Consider the following 19,521-nt stretch of genomic DNA (forward strand, 5'->3'; position numbering starts at 1 on the left):
GTAAGGCTTTTGGCACAACCCCACATGCTGTTCTCATAAGCAAACTAGGGAAATGTGGTCTAGAAAAAAATAGGTGCAAAACTGATTGAAAGCCCATACTCAAAGAGTAGTTATCAATGGTTCACTGTCAAACTGGGAGGATGTATCTAGTGGGGTCCCACACGGGTTTGTTCTGGGTCTGGTACGATTCAATATTTTTATTTAATGATTTGGATAATGGAGTGGGGAGTTTGCTTATAAAATATGCGGATGACACCAAGCTGGGAGGGGCTGCAAGTACTTTAGAGGATAGGATTAGACTTCAAAAGGACCTTGACGAATTGGAGGATTGTCTGACAACACGATGAAATTCAATAAAGGCAAGTGTAAAATACTTCACTTAGTAAGGCAAAATCAAATGCACCACTACAAAATGGGGAATAACTGGCTATGTGGTACTACTGCTGAAAAGGATCTGGGGGTTGTAGTGGATCATAAATTACATATCAGCCAACAATGTGATGTAGTTGTGGAAAAAAAGGGATATAATTCTGAGGTGTATTAACAGGAGTGTCATATCAACATGGGAGGTAATTGTCCCGTTCTACTCAGCACTGATAAGGCTCTGCTAGAGTACTGTGTCTAGTTCTGGGTGCCACACTTTAAGATGTGGGCAACTGGGAGTCCAGAGAAGAGCAAAACAATAACATAAGATTTAGAAAACCTGACATGTGAGGCAAGATTTTAAAAAAGTAGGGCATGTTTAGTCTGGAGAATACAAGACTGAGAGTGTAACAGTCTTGAAATATGCTAGGACTGTTGTCAAGAGGATGATGATCAATTGTTCTCCATGTCCACTGAAGGTAGGACAAGAAGTAGTCGGCTTAATCTGCAGCAAGGGATATTTAGGTTCCACATTCGAAATATATTCTTAACTATAAGGATTGTTAAGCACTGGAATAGGTTTCCAAGGGAGGTTGTGGAATCCCTGTCTTTGGATGTTTTTAAGAACAGGTTAGACAAACACCTCTCACCGATGGTTTAGGTATACATGGTCCTGCCTCCATGCAGGGGGATGGACTAGATGGTCCCTTCTGAGGTCCCTTCTAGCCTTCCATTTTTATGGTTTTTAAATTAAAACAGTAAACATCTGTTACATCTTTATTTCCAATTCAATACATTCTTGTATTTATAATATCATCTGAGATACTTGTATGAAAGGCTTTATAGGCAGAGATGAGAAAAAGGCCATGCAAAACTGCGTAGAGCAATGCTTACATGTCATGACAATGGAGTGTAACAGGGATGGACTATATTAAAAGAAAGAGGCTGTAATTAAAAGCAATGACAATCTAAATAAACGTTCCTTCACACTATTAACTGTGAGGAGAGAAAGCAAGCATGCAAGATTGCAGAAAGGGAAAGAATCATAAGAATCTGCAGTTACAGATGAAAAAAAGATTTGTTAGGTCATTCAGTTCATCTCCCTACCAATGCAGGATTAAAGGGACCACATTTCAGTTTCTGTCTCAGAGTAGGGCAAAAACGAGGGTTTTAAACAGAGATATGAAGATGGGGTATTGTCAGTGATTTTAGCAGTATCAGAATTCCCCTACGTGTTTTTCCTTTGTGGGCATAAAGCTGACTATTCCCCTAAGATTTTTTTTTTTTAATTAAACAAATTGCTACAGCATGTGAGTTTAAAAGACAAATAATAGCCAAAATGTCATGTTCATTCTGCTTGTAAACAAATCTGTGCATTTGTATAGAGAGACACAAAATACACCAACAATAGGGACTTGTGTGTGTGTGTTGAAAGTGACTCCCTGCTGTAGTACTCCATTTTCACAAGGAAGAATACTAAGGGTGCATCTCCACAGGGATAAAAGACCTGCAGCACTGGCACGGCTGCAGCTATTGCGGGTCAACTGACTGGGGCTTACAGGGCTCGTGCTGTGCAGCTGAAAATTGCTGTGTAGATGTTCAGGCTTGGGCTTGCAGGGTCCCAGCGCTTGGGCCCCAGCCCAAGTCCGAACATCTACACCAGGGATCGGCAACCTTTCAGAAGTGGTGTGCCGAGTCTTCATTTATTCACTTTAATTTAAGGTTTCGCGTGGCAGTAATACATTAACGTTTTTTAGAAGGTCTCTCTCTGTAAGTCTATATATTATATAACTAAATTATTGTCGTATGTAAACAAGGTTTTCAAAATGTTTAAGAAGCTTCATTTAAAATTAAATTAAAATGCTGATCTTACGCCGCCGGCCAGCTCAGCCCGCTGCTGACCTCGGGTTCCGTTCACCTAGGCTGGCAGCAGGCTGAGCGGGGCCTGCGGCTGGGACCATGGCTGGCAAGGGGCCGACAGCCAGAACCCCAGATTGGCAGCAGGCTGAGCGGGGCCGGTGGCCGGGACCCCAGACCAGCAGTGGCCTAAGTGGCTCGGCCTAAGAGAATGATTCCTTATCCTCACACCAAAAAAGGAAAACTGTGTCCAAGGTGATTTTTTGGCCTCTTTGTAAAGGTCTAATGGGTCTTAAACCAAGGCCTAGCAAGCTGCCAGGCAGCAGATGACACTATGCTGCCACCCAGCAGCAGCTATAATCAACTTGTGCTCCACCTATTGTGACCTATTGTGGACACAGACCATGGGAATTGCTACCTTATGGCTCCCCACCCTATATAAACAAGGGGCATTCCAAGAAGTATCCAGGCAACAGTGTGGATCTCCTATAGTTGCCACAACCATTCCTGCACCCTGTTCTGTGACCCTGGCTTGATTTAGACTTCGCCTCCTGTCCCGGACCCTGAAACCTGATTCTGACTCTGATCCTTGGTATCGACCCTGGCCTGGAACTTGACTGTGAACTCTTCTGCAACTCTGACTCTTGTCTGACCACCATTGTCAGGATCCTGACACCCTTACTATCTCTTTCAAATGTCTGATATGATAGCAAAAGTCTCCATGGCCTAGTTTATACAAATTGAATCAATTATTCGTGTGTCGGAGCAACAGCATACACACAATCGCAAGGATGAGAGTATCCAAATTACATTATAAAACACATTATGACATGTAGAATTTCCTCTTGGATTACTAGCTATTTCCACACACATTTGTTTCCCTCTGAAACATTCTGTCCATTATGTTGTTTGTTATCTTGATTCTTTGGAGATTACATTAATTTGCCCTTTCTGAAATGTGTCACGTTTAACAAGGGTAAAGTGAACCTTCGATTCATAAACGGACATGTGTAGTCATTTTTTTTGAAAATGTAAACTCCTGATTGAACTTTACTCCCTAGCGTGTTCACAATCTGAACTCATTATCTCCTCACCTTCCCTTGAATAATGGTCACTTATCATAGTTGGTTGGAAACTTTAGGGCTGTAATCAGTTCTTCTCTTTTCTCTCTCATTTCCTCTTGTTGGGAGCCAAGGATATGGCAGATAAAATGCACTGGCTACTTTGGTTTTCACCACATTAACTTGATGAACAAACTCTGGGGACACACACACTCCAGGAAGCATTTAAAATAATTGTAATTGATTTTTGAAGGAAATCTGTTATGCCAAAGATGTGAGAAACTTGGTATAAACAGTTTGTACTTATCCTAGTAATGGTGACAGCATCAGTAAGACCTAGGGATATCACTTGTCTAATTGCCAGCAGCATCTTTAACTGGACCCTTCACTGTCACAAAAGTGCGGAGGTGGAGTTATATGCTTTCTACAAGTTTGTGAGATTATGTAACCTGTTTAGCCCATATTTTGATCAGTTAAATTAACTCCAATGAAGTCAGTGGAGTTATTCTGGATTTTCCCAGATGTTCAGAAACACCACCTTTTCTCTACCTCAACCCTACTTTTCATTTTTGTCCCTGCTTTTCTAGCTCCTCTCCTACTACGTACAGTATTTCACAAGAGTGAATGAGAATTCCCTGTTTATGGAGCAAATGTTCCTAACTGTATGGATAATCAGGATAAGTGACTGAACAGAACTATACAGAGAATATTGTGTGTGGAAACACAGTGATTGAAGACAAGGGGTCACCTATGTCAGTTTAACTTCTGTAGCCGGAAAAACAATGGAGCAAATAATTAAGCAAACAATTTACAAACATCTAGTAGATAATAAGCTGATAAGTAACAGTCAGCATGGATTTGTCAAGAACAAATTGTGTCAAACCAACCTGACAGCCTCTTGGATGGGGTAATAAGCCTTGTGGATAGGGGGGAAAGTGGTAGACATGGTATATCTTGACTTTAGTAAAGCTTTTGATACTATCTTGCAGGACCTTCTCATACACAAACTAGAGAAATGCAACCTAGATGGAGCTACTATAAGGTAGGTGCAAAACTGGTCGGAAAACCATTCCCAGAGAATAGTTATCAGTGGTTAACAGTCATGCTGGAAGGACATAACAAGTGGGGTTCCGCAGGGATCAGTTCTGGGTTGGGTTCTGTTCGATATCTTCATCAATAATTTAGATAATGGCATAGAGAGTACACTTAAAGTTTGCAAACTATACCAAGTTGGGAGGGCTTGCAAGTGCTTTGAAGAATCAGATGAAAATTCGAAATGGTCTGCAGTAAATAGGATGAAATTCAATAAGGACAAATGCAAAAGTACTCCATTTAGGAAGGAACAATCAGTTGCACACATATAAAATGGGAAATGACTGCCTAGGAAGGAGTACTGTGGAAAGGGATCTGGGGGTCATAAGCTAAATATAAATTAACAGTAACTCTGTTGCAAAAAAAGTGATGATCATCTTGGATGTATTAGCAGGGGTGTTGTAAGCAAAATACGAGATGTAATACTTCCGCTCTACTCCGTGCTGATTAGGCCTCAATTGGAGTATTGTGTCCAGTTCTGGGTGCCACATTTCAGGAAAGATGTGGACAAATTGGAGAAAGTCCAGAGAAGAGCAACAAAAATGCTTTAAAGGTCTAGAAAACATGACCTATGAGGAAAGATTGGAAAAAAAAAAAGGGGTTCTTTTGTCTGGAAAAGAGAAGAGTGAGAGGGGACAGTTTTCAAGTACCTAAAAGGTTGTTAGAAGGAGGAGGGGGAAAAATTGTTCTTCTTAACCTCTGAGGATAAGACAAGAAACAATGGGCTTAAATTGCAGCAAGGGAGGTTTAGATTGGACATTGGGAAAATATTCCTAACTGTCAGAGTGGTTAAGCACTGGAATAAATTGTCTAGGAAGGTTGTGGAATCTCCATCATTGTCTAACCTGCTCTTAAAAAAACTCCAAACACCTGTCAGGAATGGTCTAGATAATACTTAGTCCTGCCATGAGTGCAGGGGACTGGACTAGATGACCTCTTAAGGTCCCTTCCAGTTCTCACTCTGAATGTTTTCACTCTGAAATGAGGAAAATCTTGTCTCTATGACTATGTCATGCCTCAGAAACTCTGCAAAAGTGAACTCTGGCTTTTCCAGGGAGGTTATTAATAAGGAATGATAAGGATGAGGAAAAATGAAAATCTCATATTTATTGGGTTTAGTGATATTTTAATGATGTACTTCGACCACAAGATTACTTTAGAAAACTTCAATACTTTCCTCTTGGGGTAAAGAAACCTCAGCAATTTTCCCTAAAATGGATCACTGCAGACACGTTATACTTACAATTTCACCAGAGAGAAAGGAGCTTTTAAACCACTTTTGAAATGGGATCTTAGATTTAAAAGTTTATGTCCATAATGTAATATAATTTACATACGTGGCTGGAATTTCAGTTCCCCAGCTGGTCCTGATAGAGAACTTCCTTGCTGTAGCTTCCTCTGTTCCATAACCTGAGGGGTAGGATGGGGAAAATAAAACAAGAGGGGTCTGAGACCTCAGCAGCATCAGCAGCTTCCTTTCACCTTGCATAATTCAATGCTCTTGACAGTGTGTGCACTCATTACATATGATCTTCACCAGTGGAAACATACAGAGTTCAGCTTCACTGTTTGGTGTAATCTGGAGTTATAGGTTGTATCCTTCTGCAGGAAAAATGAGTTTAACATTCATCTGCACCCCTCATGGCTCATACACTACCTAAAGGGACAATGACTCCAGAAGTAGCACCACTTTGCCTTTCTAAAATTCAGCGAAAGGCTCAGCAAACGGGAGGAATCCTCCTATTACAATGACAGCACCTGCTGAAGTTCCTGTTTCTGAGCCTGAAGCTGGTCATGCTGTCTCTGCAGCTCTTCTTTCTGTTGTTGAAGATTTTCTGCCTTCTTCTGGAGTTCATCTTCCTGCTGCAAAATATGCGTTTCAAATTCCTTCAGCTCCTCTTCGGTGAAGACCTGCTGTTGATCCAATGTCTGCAAGAAAATGTAGAGAACTAAGAACCTTTCCACAGGAATAATAAAAATACAACTTGCAAAAGGAAATTAGTAATCTTCACAATGCTATGGCTACTAGCTGGATTCTAAAATTCACCAATACAGAAAATTTTTGTTTGATACTTCCAAAAATATATGGTACTGTGAAGGAATTCATCGCTACTACTTATGAGGAGATGGTTTGAATCCTGCTCAAAATTTGGGATGAGGTGGAAAAAATTACTTCTCCTGCTTTTAATTGAACTCTGTCCTCCATCTAATGAAATCCATAGCCAAAATGTTTTTCTGTTTCAAAGGCCTGCGCAAGCAACAGGCTTACAGATAATCCATATGATGCCATAAGATGTATTCAATTCATGTTCTTAAACACCTAGAGTACATGTTATTTAGCTAACGCCTCTAACCATGGTACGTAGGCACATACCAAGGATGAGGAAAAGTGAAAAGTCAGAGACAAACATGCCACTTAGTTTCCTGATTAGATTGATGGTAACAGTACAATCTGTTCCTCCTGGAACATGCTATTATTACCTCCCAGCTATCTGGCTCCAAAAATTCTTTTTTCTCTGTAGATTTCAGGAATTCGTGTAAAGTTACTAACCGGTCCTTGTTGACGTCAATCTAGTTAAAGCAAAAACAAAATGTAACATCTTTTACCAATACAAGAGACTTTGAGGGGGTTGTACCTGCATGATTAAGTTGCTTTATAAATGTGATTGTTTTTTCATGTTAAACCAGATCTACTTTCATTTTCAAGTGCAAAACAAACTTTTTTCATGGATTCTTCTGGGGGTGGGCGGGAAATGATCTTACACTTCAAGATTTCTAAACTTCCTTGGGAATATTCTCCACAATCCTAGTACTGAATTATAAATTAATTACCAAGAGAACAAACACAAGCATGTACAATTTTCCTGAGAAAAGATTTCACAATTTGTTTTAGTGGTGCTAATTTAGCAGGAACAAGTAGTGTCTACCAGGGAGGCCAATCCTCAGGCTGGCTAAAAACATGCCAACTGTCAATTGGTTTTGATTCTGCTTTCCTTTCCAAATGCTTGCTTTACTACGGGGTCTCTCACTGGAATGTCTCACTAAGACATTAATGCAGAATTCAGTTGAACACAGTCTTATGTTTCTGAGCTATCCCAACTGCAAGCCAGGATTTCTAATACATCTATAACCTCAATATCCAGGATTTAGTTATCTTGGCCTTTCAACTCCAAAAGACGCTCACACTAAAAGCTGACTGAAAACTTGCTGCCAATAATTGTGATCCATCCTAACCTTCCATTTTTTAAGGAGGGAATTAAAGTAGCAGGAAACCAGCTAAACTGTCCCAGAATCCCTCCTTCAGGGCCTCCCTCTGACTAACAGAAGCATAACCTCAATGCACTCCTCAAGCTTTAGGGGGTATAGCTGGGTGTAGAAGTGCTGTTGCTGGAAGACACCAGCTCTATGGTATATCATTCCTTCCCAACACCCCTGGGAAATATCTACAAGGCACTGACAAAATTGCTCAACTTGGAGCTGTTCTGACAGATGTATAAGGCAGGCTAAGGGAACAACACAGAGGCCAGCCCTGTGCTACTCTATGCCCCAGGATTCACAGGTAATATCTGTGGATCCTGGGACATCTGTAGAGATCTCCATGCCTACTCCACAGCATGATTATTCAGGAACTCAGTAAGTGGGAACATAGACTTTACCAAGCAATTTTAGCCAGCCAGCATCTTTTCTGAATGAGGACAAGATATTGCAGCATTGTATGCTTTGAATTAATTGTATATAGTAAGAGGGGCAAAATTTCCCTCTGCTGTACCTGGGCAACCTTGCTGACTTCAGTAGGATTGCACAGGTACAACAGAGCAGGATTTAGCCAACTCTGTTAACCTTCAGACCACACCTCATTCATAACATGCTCTCTCATTCTTAGCCTTTCTTCTTCCATTTCCACCATATCATCCTCTTCATTTTTGGGGTCATATACTTTCTCCAGCTGAAAATAAATGTAGTAAACATTAGCTGGAAGAAAGGACTGATTATTCAGAATAGAGCACATTTGAGACGATGTAAAATGTTGCTTAAAAACAAAGCTTCACCAATTTGAACCAGCCCTGATACTGATATGCTTTTGCATTACATTTAGCTGAGGCACTTCTGACTGAACAGTAAATCTGAAGGGAAATGATTGCTCTAGGTAAATAAATAATTTATTTTAGCATAATTTTAAGCAGAAAGTGAGCTTTTCAATGGTATGAAGCCTGTTTGTTAATTCAAGTGGACTACCGTAATGTCCTCCACACAGGATTATATTTTAAATTTACATGGAAATCTGGGCCCTGATCCTGTGATTGCCTTAGTGCAGGCGAGGAGCCCAACTGACTTCAATGGAATCCCGTGTGGGCACAGAGGTGTGACCATATGAGGTCAATTGCAGGACCTGGGTGTAAATCTGGTGCTGAACCAGTGTCCATTTGTTAAGTGGTGTCTCTTTTTGTAAATATTGTTCTGTACTCCTTGATCTGCACTGGCTACCTATAGTTTCGGAGTGGATTTTTCAGGTTTTGGTTTTAACTTACAAAACCATAAGTGTTTGGCAAACACCTGTCTAAAAGACTGCCTCTTGCCCCACTGGTATAGAAGAGGTGGCTACCGGCACGGTGTTCTCTGTAAGGGCTGTGCACTTGAGAATTCACTCTCTGCTTTGGTCCATAATAGCCTGCATTTGTTAACCCTGAGGATATGTTGTCAGGTCCATCTCTTCTCACTGGCTCATGAGGAGTGGGAAGATTTGTGAGACTGGGTAGTAGCAGGGACGTGTGTGTGTGTGTGTTAGAGAGAGAGATGCTGAGACAAAACATGCTGGAAAACCAAGAGTATATTTATTCTACCTGTGCTCAGCAAGATGGCTCTCATCACAGTTGTGTCTATCACCAATGTATGTATCCTCACAACACCCTGTGAGGTAGACAAATACCAATACCCCCATTTTCATAGACGAGGGACTAACTGATTTCAATGGACATTTGGTACCTAAATACCTTTGAGGACCTGGGCCTAAGTGACTTTATCCCAGGTCACATAAGTGAGTCCATGGCAGACCAAGACATTGAACCCATGACGCCTGAATCCCAGGACTCTGCCTTAATCACCAAACTATTGTTTCTCTCCCTCACTGGTGTGCTGAATAATTTTAGAGTGTCAAGGTCACTCAGACCTGGGGATGAATGTTCTTGTTCATAGTCTAAATCAAAATAAAATAAGTAACTGTCCCTTTAGAAAGAGAGGGGAAGCATCAATGTATTGAATGCTCTGAAATGGTTGGGGTTCTTTTTACCTCTTTAGTAAACAGGGCCTCTAATTCTTGCTCATCCAAGAAGCCATCATTATTGACATCTAAAAAAGTATAAGTTGAAAATATAAATTCAGTAAATACAGAAAATAATGAATACAGTACTTCACAATGGGTCAGATAAGCAGATGTCAGCAGAGAGTCTAGAGTGGATTAACCTCTGTACCTAATAAGATGCTGAGTACAGAGTATGACATGAAGATTATTCCACTTAACAGTAAACCAGGCTGTGGTTGGTCTGCACTGGATTTCTGGCGACTTGGATATTTACTTATGATTAGATAAGGCTGCAAGGATTCCTCTAACTCTCAAATAAGAAAAGCTAACAAGACATCTAAAGCTAAAAGAAACTGCTAACCAAACAGGTCATAATGGGGATACCTTAGGCCCTCTGTCTTTTGGGGGGGATTTATTATTTTCATTTTGGGGGGCTTATTTTTAGCAATTTTTGAGTTTTATGTAGAAGTCCAAAAATGAGTTTTTTTCCCAGGGCTTTCTTCTATATACTGTAATCTCTTTGTAATGTTCCCTAGTGTGCTTTAATGTAGTACTGTTTCAAACAGCACTATGCTAAAGTGCACTCGGGAACCTTTGGTGTGCACTGTCAGGATCTATACAGATTCCTATAGTCTGCATTACTGCTCCTATGTAGACAAACCCTTAGCTACAAGTAACCATTTCTGGTGTTTTTCCCGTGTCTATTCAATAAACACTAATTTCATTTTTGGGGCAGGAGGTGTATGTGTTTTTTACTGGTTAAAACCTAAAATAAGAATACCCAGGCTACTCACACAGTAAGATATTGCTCAACATGAGAAAAGGTAGCTATATTTGGCCAAGATTTGTAAATATATCCCGGACCAACAGGAACCTGTGGAAAAGTTTGGCTAAACGTATGGAAGTTTCTCCAAGCAAATTACAGAATTGTGTTGACTGCTATATAAAATACTCCACTCATACTCCAGTTTAACATAAGTTTGGCAAGGCATGCAAAAAGGAGATTTATTAACTATTTGGTAACTGTGGATCAGTAACTCATGCTAAGTGACCATCCACTCTTAAATCTGAATATTATGTGATACTTTAATGAGAGACTGTCTAGTCTAATTCAAATAAGTGTTTATATACTATTATAAGTTAGCTGCATCAGAGAACTTATGTTAATTTTCAATGGCAAGAGCTGGCTATTTCTGTTCTGGTGAAACTGACACAAAAGAAGAAGCTATTCGGCTCTACTTAGATTCCTAGGAGAAGAGTAATAAAATCTAATATTTTTTTGAATGTGAAGTAGAGTGGCTAAATTGCATAGGACTTTAATATACTCATAAACCAAGATTAAACAAGGTCAAACAGACAGTTCAAAAATTATTTGCTTCAGTTGTAGCTGGCATTAGTTTCAGCTTATGCATTTTTTCCCTTTGGGTGAGTCCAAACCAAAACCATACCTAGTTTCCTCCACTTATTGTTCAGCCCTTCATCAAACCACCAGCACAATACCAGGCACATCCAGCTGCACCAAGTAAGGGCCTGCCTATACAGTGGGGTAACGTGCTTTACAAGAGTGTTATTTCCAAAGCACACTAAAATGTTGTACACTCATTGAAAGATTTGAAACACTACAACATTAAAGCATAACAGAGAACCTTTAGCATACGCCAGCAGGGTCTACACAGACCAATTAATGTGCTTTAGAAATCACCCATCATAGAGCACATTATCCCACTGTGCAGATGAGGCCTAAGTGCCTTTGCATACAGCTCAGCAGTGAAATAGTTAAGTAATGAGATTTAAGGACGTGAACACGCTATTAAGATAAATGGGCAAAGTTTACACCTCTCTGCTATTGTTTCAGGTTCTGGCTGCAGAAACGAGAAATAGTAAAGGCAGCTTTATTTATTTTTTAGAGGTCTCTGAAGGAGCCCAATTCTCTGTGTTTTTCCAGAGGCAGTAGAACAAGGGTGGGCAAACTATGTATGGCCTGGGGGCTGCATCCAGCCCTTCAGACGTTTTAATCCAACCCTCAAGCTCCTGCTGGGGAGTGGGGTCTGGGGCTTGCGCCGCTCTGGCGCTCCAGCCAGGGAGTGGGGTTGGGGGCTTGCCCCGCTCCACACATGCCATGGCTCTGCATAGCTCCCAGAAACAGCAGCATGTCCCCCCTCTGGCTCCTACACACAGAGGCAGCCAAGGGGCTCCACACACTGCCCCCGCCACAAGCGCCACCCTCACAGCTCCTATTGGCTGGGAACCAGGGTCAATGGGAGCTGCAGGGGCAGCGCCTGCGGATAGGGCAGGGAGCAGAGCCACCTGGCTGCATCTCCCCCTAGGAGCCAGAGGCAGGACATGCCTCTGCTTCCGGGAGCTCCTTGAGGTAAGAGCCACCCGGAGCCTGCACCCCTGACCCCCTTCTGCACCCCAACCCCCTGCCCCAGCCCTGATCCCCCCTCCCACCCTCCGAACCCCTCGGTCCCAGCTGGGAGCACCCTCCTGCACCTCCAACCCCTCATCCCCAGCCAGTAGAATGGCTGACACTCCATTTACTGAGCTACAGTGAGATGGTGAAACTGCAAGTTCATTCATACAGTCCTTCTGTGGCTCATCCTGATGGCATAGTTTGTGAGCAAAATGACAACTAAGGACATTCCCCCTACAAAAAATTACCTGGCAACTGAAGAACCAGCTATGTCTTTTAAACCTACTGCCACATACAATTATTGCACTCCTCTTGGAGATACATGAGCTCTTTTTGAAAATATAACGTTCAGTTTTTACATTGCTCCGCTTGAGTGTAGCAATACAATAATGCATATACCCAATGTGGTGTTAAGTGCTCTTGCATGAACAGTTTGAACTTGACAAAACTGCTGATTTACTCCTTTCTGTCCTTCTGGACTCATCCAAATAGCTTGTGTGACCAACAGAAGATAACACCTTCCAAAACAAATAGATAATGCAAGAATAATTTGACTTGTACCTTTTAAACTAAATCTAATCTCTTACCATGTAACTTGAAAAATGTTTTAGGATTGAAGTCATTAGGATCCAGCCCATCCGACTCCTCCCACACCTCTTTCAGTTGGTCTTTGCTTCCCTGTAGATTAGTTACAAATAGAAATCACTCAAAGTAATGACATGTAATTTTATTGCACTAAACTGGAGTTAAAGTTTCTCAAAAAGGCTTTTCAAAAACCTTTATAATGGCCCTGTTTTACAGGCCTGATCCAAAGCCCACAGAAATCAATGGCAGTCTTCTTCCGTTGACTTCAATGGGTTCTGAGTCAGGCTCTATGCTGTCACAAGGCAGAGGGGTTGAGGGTGCCATGAAGCAGCATACTCAGACTCTGGGGAAACGGAATCTCTGGAATCGCTTTGCACAGCTCCTCATTTAGGAACTGTGTCTAAAGTGAATTTGTCTACTCTTCTTGCCCAGAGGGAAGGTAGCTGTAATGTTGGGATTTGCAGTGTAAGCATGGGTGGGGCAGAATAATCATGAATAATCTCTGGCGTCTTTATAAGCAAGCATTTTGCCAGTATATCACATAACTGTACACCAAACACAGCAAAGATAACAGGCATCTAGGGTAGGGTTTTCTAAAGTGCTCAGCACGGGTTTCTCTTTCTTTCCATTGAACTCAGTGGTAAAACTCTCACTGATTTCAATGAGAGCAGAGTTTGAGACTTTTGAAAATCCCATCCACAGAGTATTAGTCTTCCCCATTTAGATGCTGATCATATGTGAATGAACAAGGTGTTATCCGGGCCTGTTTTGTTATAAGCCATTGCTCTTCAGTATGCAAAGCTTTCTCTAGCAGGATAAGAAATGTGTAAACACCGTATCCTTACAGGATGATTCACTTTGGGGTGATCTCCATGCTTTTTCTTCATCTCCTCATATTTGGATTCCTCTTCCCGTCTCTTCTCTTCATTCAGTGTTTTTAAATATTCTCTCCTTTCATGTTCCTTCAACATCTCGTATTTCTTAAATTCATCGTGGCGTGTCTTGTCATAGTTTTCCAGGTCACTTGTAGCCTACAAGTAAGAAATGTTTATGCTGAAAAGACTGTATTGCTTCAAAGTGTGAATGACGAGCCATATTGCCAGTGATTTGCCAAACACAAGGTAAACTAATTGGGGATCATCTTTCAACAGAGTGTAGTGTAATATCCGTCTCTTCCCCACTCTACCTGTTCAGCAAAACCAATCAGTTTCACAGGATTTAATGTTCTTGGAATCAACTGATTTGCATTCCTCGCCCATGCACTGGTGTAAGAGGAGGCAATAAGGCACCCTTCTCTCCTGTGTAGGCTACCCACATTGTACAAAGGGCCATTACTCTCCATCCTACACAGATGGGCAGGGACTGTAGAATGGACACAGTTTTGACTCCATTCTCCCCACCCGTATTCCAGCCAGTGCAGCTGAACTGGGACAATGAGAGAAATAAGATGCACCAGGTACAAGGCTAGCATAGTGCACCTCCTCCCAGGAGCTAAGAGGTAGCAGGTACCAAACATCAGAGGATTTAACACCTGGGAGGGAGAGAAGTTATTTTAAGCTAAAGGCTAATGTTGGCACAAGAAAAAATGGATATAAACTGGCCCTCAGCAAGTATAGGCTTGAAATTAGCCAAAAGTCTCTAACATCAGAGGATTGTAGTGCTGGAACAGCCTTCCAAGAGGAGTAGAGAGGGGCCAAAAATCTACCGTATATACTCGATCATAAGTCAGTTTGTTTATAAGCCGACCCCCCAAGATGGATAAGTGAAAATGGAAAATTTTTATGACCCATTCATAAGCAGACCCTGTAATTCAGGGGTTGGCAAACTTTGGCTCCCGGGCCATTAGGATAAGCCGCTGGCAGGCCAAGATGGTTTGTTTACCTCGAGCGTCCGCAGGCACGGAAGTAAACCTAAGTAAACAAAGTGTCCCGGTGAGCCAGCTGCTTACCCTGATGGGCAGGGACAGCAACTGGTGGGGAAATTTTTTGGAGGGGGGAGAAGCTGGGGGTCATGGAGTAACCCCTGTGACCACCCCCCACATGACCCCACCCCTAGCGCGGGACCCCTACACCCTCCCTATCCCATCCCTTCCCACCTTATCTGGGGAGGATGTCTCTGGCCTGGCTGGAGCTGCTCCAGCAGACTGGGCAGCGTGGTTGCAGCCTGCTCCAGCAGGCTAGACCGGGCGGCACGGCCGCAGCATGTTCCAGCGAGCTGGGCCAGGTGGCATGGGTGCAGCGTGCTCCGGCAGGCTGGGCGGCGCGGCCATAATCTGCTCTGGTGGGCAGGGCCGAGCAGCGCAGCTGCAGCCTGCCAGCCCCGGAACTGCAGCTGCTTCGGAGGGTGGGGGGGGAGAGCAGCGTGGCCAGAAGCGGATAGACTCTGGCCCCGCCTCTTCCCATCTGGCTCTGCTGCCTCTCCTTGCTCCCTCTGTTGGGAGGAGGGGCTGTGTCCCACCTCTCCCCTTCTCTATACCTGTTCATAAGCCAACCCCCTCCTCTGATGCTTCCCTTTTTTACTAAAAAAAATTCAGCTTATGAATGAGTATATACGGTAACTTGTTTCTAGACTGAGCTTGATACATTTATGGAGATGGCATATGGCCTATCCACAACTGCCATTAGCAAATAACTCCAACGGCCGGAGATGGGGCACTAGATGGGGAGGGCTCTGAGCTACAACAGAGAATTCTTTCCCAGGTGTCTGGCTGGTGGGTCTTGCCCACATGCTCAGGGTCTAACTGACTGCTGTATTTGGGGTTGGGAAAGAATCTCCCCACCGGTCAGACTGGCAGAGACATTGGAGGCCTTGGACCCTCTTCTATAGCATGGGGGACAGTTCACTTGCTGGTATGAATTATAGTAAATGGTGGATTCTCTGTAGCCTGAAGTCTTTAAATCAAGATTTTAGGATTTCAGTAACTCAGCCAGAGGTTATGGGCCTATTGCAGGAGTGGGTGGGTTGGGTTCTATGGCCTGTGATGTGCAGGAGGTGAGATGAGATGATGATGGTGGTCCCTTCTGGCCTTAAAGTCTATAAGACTCTCCGGTGTCCCTTACTCAGGGTTCATGGCAACTCTACAAAATCGAGCCCTTAATCTGTAATGACACATTAAATACTGTGAGTGAAAATGGATAATATTGGAAGGTCTGTGTTAAGGCTCATCTATATGGAGAATTATTCCCAAACAGCTATTTCCTGATTAACTTCATGTGTGGACATTTATTCTGGAATAAGAGTGCTTTATTATGAATCAGCTTAATCCATTTAAAATAGTAAATGCTAGTGTTCTCTCTCCCGGTGTTTGTTCCAGGATACAAATGTCTATGGTTTACTAGAGAGTTTAGTGAACAAACATGGAGTCACATGTCAGGGATGGTCTAGGTAATGCTTAGTCCTACCATGAGTGCAGGGAACTGCACTAGATGACCTCTCAAGGTCCCTTCCAGTCTTACAATTCTATGTTTGTGGACTGTCCAGATTAGCATTTACAATCATGTGAATTAATCTGAATTAACTGATCGCCAATTAACTTGAGTTGAAACAGGACCACATGCTAGCCCTTATGGGGGTTAGTTAATGCAGACTTGCTTAAGCTTGGAAGCAGTTTGCAGCTGGTTAGTTTTCAGTTTTTAATGTTAATGTATTTAATAGTATTAAAGGAAGTTCAGCAGTCTCATGCTGTCCCCTAACGGATGTTCAGATTCACCTGACACTGCCTTTCCAATTATTTAGAATTCATCTCCAAAATGCCACACATTTTAAAAAACAAATTATAGAGGAGATGGCCCCCTAAGGTATCCCTTAAATTGTGTCATTCCAGCTGGTAAATGAAAGCAGACAAAGGTGGAATGGCTTAAGAACAGAAAGAACTGCTAGTTAAGGACTTCCCTCTCCCCACCAACCAGAATTTTTCTGAAATGATGCTCCTAACTGGTAAGATACTTGGAAAGTTTCTTAAGAGTAAATTAGGAGGGAGCATTTTAACTCACCAAATTCTCTGTGCAAGAAACACCCAACCAGCTTCTAATGTCAGATGTACAGTGCTACGTGCTGCATACCTGAGGTTAAAATCTTTCGTTCCATGAGAGGCATAATTTTTCCACTATTGAAAAAAACCATGCTGCACTCTCAGCCAAACTGCATCTCACTGATATGTCAGCTGAGCGAGAACCATGCCTGTGACTGATATTCACTTACTGTACATTGGGTCTGGTAGAGATTAAGTGCCCATAAGCAACGTTTAGTATGGATATCTGAAGTTCAGTTGTGTTGTGGTATTGCAGCTTGCCATACACCAGAAATGTATAGTCCAGAAATCTATATGGCCATTTTGAGAGGGGCAATTGTTACCTTATATTACAGTCATTATGTGACAAGCTTAAAGTAATTTAGGTATAAAAATATACTTTGAAAATATTCTACGGCATAATACACATCTATCAAAACTGAAATGAATTTACATGCCCTTGACAAGTCATGTTTTGTTCCCAAAGCTCCTCACACTGGCACAAGAATGAGAATGCTGTAAGGTGCTACCTGAAAAATTAACAGGTTCTGTGGCGAACACATATCAATTGCATAGAAGCTTTCCAATACACAATGGAGCCAACTGAGTTCCTCTAAGATTAAGATCTATGTGGTATTTACAGAAGATTGGTATAGATAAAGTAAAAGGATTTGCTTTCACTGCAGAGAAATAAATAATCAATCATAGCAAGTGAACATCTACAATATTTTATATCTAACACTCACTGCTTTGATCAACATATCTAAATCTTTAGATTCAAATGTCTCAGGATTCTGGTGGTTGAGGTGTTCAAACTGTTTAAGGAGAGCTTGATAGTCTACGCCAGTGTCTGAAAGAACAAGGTAAAAATGTTTTTAAAACAAACATAAAACATATCAAACAAGTTTGAAGGAGAGAGTTCTGGAAGCTAAAAGCTTTCAAACACAAGCCTGTGATATACATATATTTGAGGCTCCTTAGGGACTGGATAGGTATTTGTAATTTGATGAAAGAATAACAACATTTCTAGACTAGCATTGCTTAAGGAAGACTGGTGAGCTTCACTGAGCTTCTAGCAATTTGAATAGGCACCCCTCCTACCAAGGTGGAGTATTACATTTTTACACTGTAATTTTAACATGCAGAAATGAAAGCAGATCTCACAAGTATTTCAAGCTTCACAATCCAGAACAGACACTGCACTACTTCTCATTCATGCAAATGACCATATAAATAAAGCAGCTGATTCTGTAGCTGTGATGGGGTCAACTGAAGTGCCAAATTGCTGACCAGTATCATCCAGCTGAACTAGGTTCTTAGGGCTGACTCCTCCCCTTACACCTTGCAAAATCACCTTTATCTGGCCAAAGCGGATGTGAAACAATTCCAAATCAGAATGGCAGCAGTTTAGATTCCTTTTGTACTGACAACAAGGTGCAAGGCAGTCAGAAGTCAGGCCCTGTGTCCAAATAAGGCGCTGCAAACATTTCCCCCTCCCTTCTGTAGGGGCTGCTTCCAACAATATAAAACATGCAAGTATAGTAACAGCATCAAACACTTCTAAGCTACCAGAGTTTTTCATATGCTACAGTGACTTTGGTCGATACATTCATATAACACTCTAGACCAGTATTACACTGAACAGCATCTATTCTATTAAGTTAGGCATGACAGTAATATCCAGTGATTCTTGAAGTCTATCAATTTTTTTTTATTGGGCAGCTTGTCAAGATGGCTGAACAAAAAAAAGAGGAAATGTTTGATCTGTATAGGAGATTGTAGGACAGTCTCCTTCAAGTTGTTACCTTTTAGTAAGCTAAAGATAGTCTTGTCACATCTGTGCTCTATTTTTTTTTATCATCACATACCAGCAAACAGTGGCCAGTGCATATTTCAACCACCATTCCTCCACTGTGAGATCACTTGGGCCTAAATACTTTCTCTGATGAATCACTGTTTTATAAAGCATTTTTTTTAAAAAAGTGCAGTATTAGATTTTAACTTGCCACATTACTGCTAAACAAGACAAAAGGTTCTTATTTGATTGTTTGAAAATAGAACACTGTAAAATAGATCCAGTGGGGGTACATGCAGGGGTGAAAGTAAGTCGAGCGACTTACCGGTATGCTGGGGCCAGCTCTGGCCCCCCAGAAGGGGCGGGGCTGAGGGGATCAGAGCCAGAGCCAGCCCCAGCCCACCCTGTAAGGTAAGTGCCCTCCCTCCTCCTGCCCCACCGGGGTAGCAGCAGCAGCCCAGGGCTCCGGGGGCTATTTAAAGGGTCCAGGGCTTCCCTGCTTCTACTGCCCCGGTCCTTTAATTAGCTGCCGGAGCCCTGGGGAAGCAGCGTGGCTCCAGCGGCTATTTAAAGGACCGGGGCAGCAGAGGCAGCTGGAGCCCCCGCTACCCCAGGGCTCCGGCAGCTAATTAAAGGGCCTGCAGCTCCCCTACTTCTACCGCCCCGGTCCTTTAAATAGCCCCCGGAGTAGCGGCGGCGGGGCTCCAGCGGCTATTTAAAGGGCCGGGGCAGTAGAAGCAGGGGAGCCCTGGGCCCTTTAAATAGCCGCCAGAGCCCAGCAGCCGCTACCCCAGGGCTCCAGCAGCAGGGCTCTGGAGGCAATTTAAAGGGCCTGGGGCTCCAGCCACTGCTGGGAGCCCCAGGCCCTTTAAACTGCCCCCTGGGGAAGCCGGGCTGCCCCAGTACGATGTACCAGCTCTTGCCAGTATGCCATACCAGGGCGTACCAGCTTACTTTCACCTCTGGGGACATGTAAATACCTTATTACTGTAGTATAAGCACCTCAGAATCTTTATTGTATTTATCCTGTGAGGTAGAGAAGTACTA

The 19,521-nt window shown here is 42.6% G+C and overlaps 1 protein-coding gene across 2 annotated transcripts in view; it reads right to left on the reverse strand.

Moving 5' to 3' along the window:
• NUCB2 (nucleobindin 2) overlaps positions 1 to 19,521 on the reverse strand; it is a 48,839-nt gene that overhangs the window by 5,946 nt on the left and 23,372 nt on the right. The window contains exons 5-12 of one of the 2 annotated variants that reach the window (XM_037899710.2): positions 17,426 to 17,529; positions 13,516 to 13,701; positions 12,673 to 12,763; positions 9,661 to 9,719; positions 8,227 to 8,319; positions 6,855 to 6,944; positions 6,132 to 6,302; positions 5,711 to 5,783 (exon numbers count right to left, since the gene is read on the reverse strand). In XM_037899710.2, coding sequence (XP_037755638.1) covers positions 5,711 to 5,783; positions 6,132 to 6,302; positions 6,855 to 6,944; positions 8,227 to 8,319; positions 9,661 to 9,719; positions 12,673 to 12,763; positions 13,516 to 13,701; positions 17,426 to 17,529 — 867 coding nt within the window. Of the gene's footprint in view, positions 1 to 5,702; positions 5,784 to 6,131; positions 6,303 to 6,854; positions 6,945 to 8,226; positions 8,320 to 9,660; positions 9,720 to 12,672; positions 12,764 to 13,515; positions 13,702 to 17,425; positions 17,530 to 19,521 lie in introns of those variants that run through there. The other variant, XM_037899711.2, reaches the window with a different exon arrangement.

Source organism: Chelonia mydas, chromosome 6 (genome assembly GCF_015237465.2).
Source record: "Chelonia mydas isolate rCheMyd1 chromosome 6, rCheMyd1.pri.v2, whole genome shotgun sequence".
In the NCBI taxonomy this organism is placed as follows: domain Eukaryota; kingdom Metazoa; phylum Chordata; order Testudines; family Cheloniidae; genus Chelonia; species Chelonia mydas.